This window comes from Montipora foliosa, chromosome 11, assembly GCF_036669935.1.
Source record: "Montipora foliosa isolate CH-2021 chromosome 11, ASM3666993v2, whole genome shotgun sequence".
Taxonomy (NCBI): Eukaryota; Metazoa; Cnidaria; class Anthozoa; order Scleractinia; family Acroporidae; genus Montipora; species Montipora foliosa.
This window is the reverse complement of record NC_090879.1, coordinates 15,885,403-15,890,402: the sequence shown is the minus strand read 5'-3', so window position 1 is coordinate 15,890,402 and position 5,000 is coordinate 15,885,403. Positions and strand designations below refer to the sequence as shown.

The window sequence follows — 5,000 nt, the reverse complement described above, 5'->3', positions numbered from 1 at the left end:
GCCATTAACAGGGTTCGTAGGCATCTTGAAAACCCTTGGATTCCAGAAGTCCGATATCAAGGCTTTCAAAGTACTTGAAATCTATTAATTTTTTGGTCCTTGAAAGTCTTGATTTTTTATTGATCAAGACCGAAAAATATTAATGCTTGAATGAAGCCAGTGAAAACAAATTTTCAGGTAAACAAAGTATAACATTCTCGAATTTTGCTTGGTTTGTGGTAAATTCTTACTTAAGAAAGTAGGGTCCTGGAAAGTCCTTGAAAATCCTTAACCTTTTGGCCTTAAAAAGGGTACGAACCCTGCATTAATGTTGACAGAAACTCCAAAATACTGACCGAGACTATTATTATTATTATTATTATTATTATTATTATTATTATTATTATTATTAGTAGTAGTAGTAGTAGTAGTAGTAGTAGTAGTAGTAGTAGTAGTAGTAGTAGTAGTAGTAGTATTGTTATTATCACTCTATCAGTGACATGAAGTGACGAGGGGTGATATAGGATGAGAGGTTTTTTGCTCAGATTCCCTTTACATAAATTTGTGTTTTTGTCAAATTGTGGCAAATTTTGAGCTGCAGATAGAGATAGAGCACATCTTCTGCAACAAGTGTTCACCAATTGTAGCCAAAAATGTGGGAAATTAATGAATATAAAGAATTTGGTCTGTTTTCATATTCATGCTTTTTTATTATGTATTTTTTATTTTTTGCAAACAAGTTATAACAATAAATAACAATATTATATTAATTTAAGAATATACACCCTTAAGCTTTCTTTGTGCTAGCTGATAACAAAGTGTGTTGTGTTGTTTTATCATCAATAAACAGGTTTCTTTCATCGAGACATGAAACCAGAAAACCTACTATGTACAGGCCCAGAATTGGTCAAAATTGCTGACTTTGGTCTTGCACGAGAAATCAGATCACGGCCCCCTTACACTGATTATGTTTCTACCAGATGGTAAGAAGGTTTACGAGAACGTTTAAAGTTTGTTTATCATCTCAGGTATCAGAATTGTCAAAACATGAGCAATATTGCCTGATCTACTTTTGTTGTTTTGGAGCTTTCAGCATCAAGAAAACTACTACAGTAACTGTACTGTACTATTACTACTACTGGCACTGCCACTACCACTGTTACTACTACTGCCACTGTTACTGCTTCTTACACTACCACTACTATCACTGCTCCCACTCCCACTACCACTACCACTGCCACTACCACTACTACTGCCACTGGCACTACCATATGATTACCACTACCACTAGTAAAAAGAAAGAAAGAGCAGTGGGGGCAAGGGATGATGGAGACAGACGCTGCTGTGGAGGTGCCTTTCCTGACTTGTCTGTGCTGATCAGCTGCTGCAATCCTGTTCACTTCGCAGGCTTTGGCGTCACGCTTGACGGCTCCACGCCACTTGTCTCTGTCTTGAGCCACTTGCTCCCAGTCAGTGTGCTCAATCCCAAAGGCCTGTCCTCCTTGGGATCGAAAGTAGCACGGGGGACCCCAAACAGAGTTACCATTACTACAAACTGCTACTGTCACTACCACCACTACCACTACCACAACCATTACTACTGCCACTACCACTACCACTGCCTATGTACCGCTACTACTGCCACTACCACTGCCACTACGGCCACTGCTAATCCACTGCTAATGTTATGGGTACTGATAATAATAGTGATAATGCAAATGTAAATCTTCTGTCACGCTGAAAAGAATATGACTATTTTTTGCAAGCTATTATCACAGTGATTCTTTCCGGGGGGGAGTGGGGGGATGATCGTCGTCTTGCTTAGGGGTGTAAAGTTTGGATTATTTTGGTCTCTTTCAGAGACTTTCAATCATATGTAGCCCTGAAGGTCTCCTTTAGGGTTGCACACGAAGAAATATAAAAGTGTGTATTTGCACTTTAATATCGGTATTTCTTCATGTAGGTGAAAGTGTTAAATGTCTTTGCCATCATTAAAAGTCACCGTGTCACTATTTCTCTGTGTTTTAACAAGGTCTCTTTTAGGGGTCAAAAAAAGCCTGGGCCGTGCCCAGATTGGTCTCCTTTAGGGGTTTAACTTAAAATTTCCAACGAGCATCCCTTCCCTTTTAATCCCCGGGGGATTCTTTATCATTAATTTTGTCCAAGCATTAATTCATATTATTTTTAAGACTAGAAGAGAAGGGCAATTGTTCCTAACTGTTTTTAAATAGTGTGTGGGTTGTTTATTTTCTGCCATGAGTGAAAAAGCACAGAAGGCAAAGCATGCTTATTTAAATCCATGTGAAGGTCTGACCATTCGCTGATTTGAAGTTTCACAACTGGCACTTTCATCATCTCCACTAACCGTTTCACTTCTGAAACGGTGCTATGTACATATTTTACTCTGTCCAATGGTACAGGGCTCGAAATTAACGAAAAAATCCAGTCGCATTTTGCGATAAGATACGAAAATTTAGTCGCAATTTCGCAAATTTTAGTCGCAAAATCGCCGCGCTGCATTGTGTTGTCAGCGGTTTAGCAGAAAAATATGAGCCCGCAGTACTTGTGTGTAAAGAAACTGCTGAAAATGGCGAATGATCGAAGGAATGGAGCTGTGCACGTAACATCGCAGCTAAATTACTATACAATTACGCTACCTTCAGAGAAAATTCACAGCAAGAAACAAAATAATTTTGTCATTTATTTATTTGTTTGTTTATTTTAGCAAAAGTAGCAGCAAAGTGGCAACTGCTAACCCTTTTGTTTCGAAAGAACGAAGGTGACAACAAGTCGCAAATTTGCGACTTCTCCAGATATTTTAGTCGCAAAGGGAAAAATTTAGTCGCAAATGCGACCGTATTGGTCGCAATTTCGAGCCCTGTGGTAGACGATTTCACTCACCGTTGGGGAGCAATAATAATAATAATAATAATAATAATAATTTATTACTTATTAGGTGCAAATTAACATCTGAGTATGATCAAATGCGCCTTACAACTAAAACTACTCCTAATAATTACAATAAAATATAATTAACAATACTTGAAATTAATAACTTTAAAAGTAGTCAATCTAACAATAACAGGCAAAAGCCTTCCTAACCTTCCTATTAACATCATGTTGATCCACACCCCTTGAACCTATCCTTAATCTGAGTATTATCATGCCCTGTTCTTAAATTACAGGTATCGTGCACCAGAGGTACTCTTAAGATCTACAAACTACAGTTCGCCAATCGATATCTGGGCAGTAGGCTGCATCATGGCGGAATTGTACACACTCAGACCACTCTTTCCTGGTAGCAGTGAAATTGATGAAATTTTCAAAATTTGCAGTGTTCTTGGCACGCCAACAAAGGTGTGAAGTGAAAACCATGTTTTGTTTACATGTAACTTGTTCAGGGGAAACTGATTTATGAAAAATGTGGGTAAAATAAACTCAAACTATTGCATGAAAATAATAGTCTAGTGGCATGATTAATTGATAGTGCGCTTTGTATGATATTAAAAATAAAGCCATAAAAATATGGTCCCTTCTTTGGGTATGAAAGTAACAAAGGTGCCTTAAAACAGTGATTCAAGTTGGCCAATCTTGAACTGCAAGCCCAGGTCAGAAATGAGGACCTGAGAAATGAAGAGAACAAAAACAATACAGAGATAAAAGCTTACCAGTCTCAATCTAAGGACATAATTATATTATCAGCCCTCACTTCTCTTTATTTATAATTAATTCATTTTATTGCTTTGCAACCTCTGACCTCTCCATGGCACCTAAATGTTCAGAAAAATCTGACCCTTTAACAGGAATCCTGCAATTCTAAAACTTAGAAAGTGAGGCAGGTGTATGTTTTCCCTTGCAATATGCATTGTATTGTTTATTCTTTAATTTTATATGTACCCAGGTGAGTAGCTTAAATTATGTTTTAATGCACACCACATTTTTTCACAACATGACAATTATCATGAATTTGCCCTCTAATAGCCTTTTTTTGAATGATTTATCAATATTTATCTGTGAATTGTTTAAGAATTATGTCATTTCTTCCATTATCCAGGACGACTGGCCTGAAGGCTACCAGTTAGCTGCAGCCATGAACTTCAAATTCATGCAAATGGTACGTTATGTACATTGTACTTTTAATTTCTGTTTTTTTGCTAAGATGATATTTCATTTGATTATTTTAAGCACATTTGATTATGTATGCCAGGGAAAATTTTGCTATATAAGTTCTACTTAAAAGATTTAAAGCTCATTTTGAGGCATTGGCTCAAAAAGGTCCTCATCATTTTGTAACCCAGTGATAGAGAATTTGAACTTAGTGAAAAATTGTTATGATAATAATGAATAACAGTATAATATAATATACAATAAATCAAATAATAATTAAATATATTATGGTAATAATAATAATAATAATAATATGAATCTGTTATGATAATTAATTACAAGGTAAACACAGGAACCCATAACCCGGAGCCTACAACTCTATTGTGTTCTTGTAACTGCGTTTTCACAGACCGATTTATTTTTAGATTGAATTTCCCACGAATGAGACTCCCACAGGAGCCCGATGACCAATTACAAGAAATTAAGCTGACGTCATAGGGTCACCGAACCGGAACTGCCTTTGTTTTTTGACCTAATTTGCGGGAAGGGCTAGTCTAAAAATAAACCTACTTGTGAAAACGCCGTTTCACAGACGCTGTATGGAAGTTGCACGCTCCAGATGGGCTCCTGGTAAACAGTATTATTTGACTACTGGTAGTAATGCAAAATTCTCAAACTCCACTAGCTAAACGTCTCCTGGTTTTGGCGGTTTTCAAGCTTTTAAAGTCAGCTATTTGTTTGTTCTCAGAGGCCAACAGCTTTAAAAGAGTTAATATCAAATGCAAGTCCAGAGGCCATTCAGTTAATGAGGGATATGTTGATGTGGGATCCAAAGAAGCGACCGACGTGCGCACAAGCACTGAGGTATCCTTACTTTCAAGTCGGGCAGAACTTTCCAAAACCCCTTCAACAAC

General features: G+C 37.1%; 1 protein-coding gene across 1 annotated transcript in view; it reads left to right on the top strand.

Annotated features, from left to right (window-relative positions):
- Positions 1-5,000, top strand: part of LOC137974617 (serine/threonine-protein kinase MAK-like) — a 19,793-nt gene that overhangs the window by 6,998 nt on the left and 7,795 nt on the right. The window contains exons 5-8 of the mRNA XM_068821529.1: positions 830-962; positions 3,165-3,336; positions 4,034-4,093; positions 4,835-5,000. The exon at positions 4,835-5,000 is cut by the window's right edge and continues 299 nt beyond it. Of these exons, the coding sequence (XP_068677630.1) occupies positions 830-962; positions 3,165-3,336; positions 4,034-4,093; positions 4,835-5,000 (531 nt within the window). The remainder of the gene's footprint in view (positions 1-829; positions 963-3,164; positions 3,337-4,033; positions 4,094-4,834) is intronic.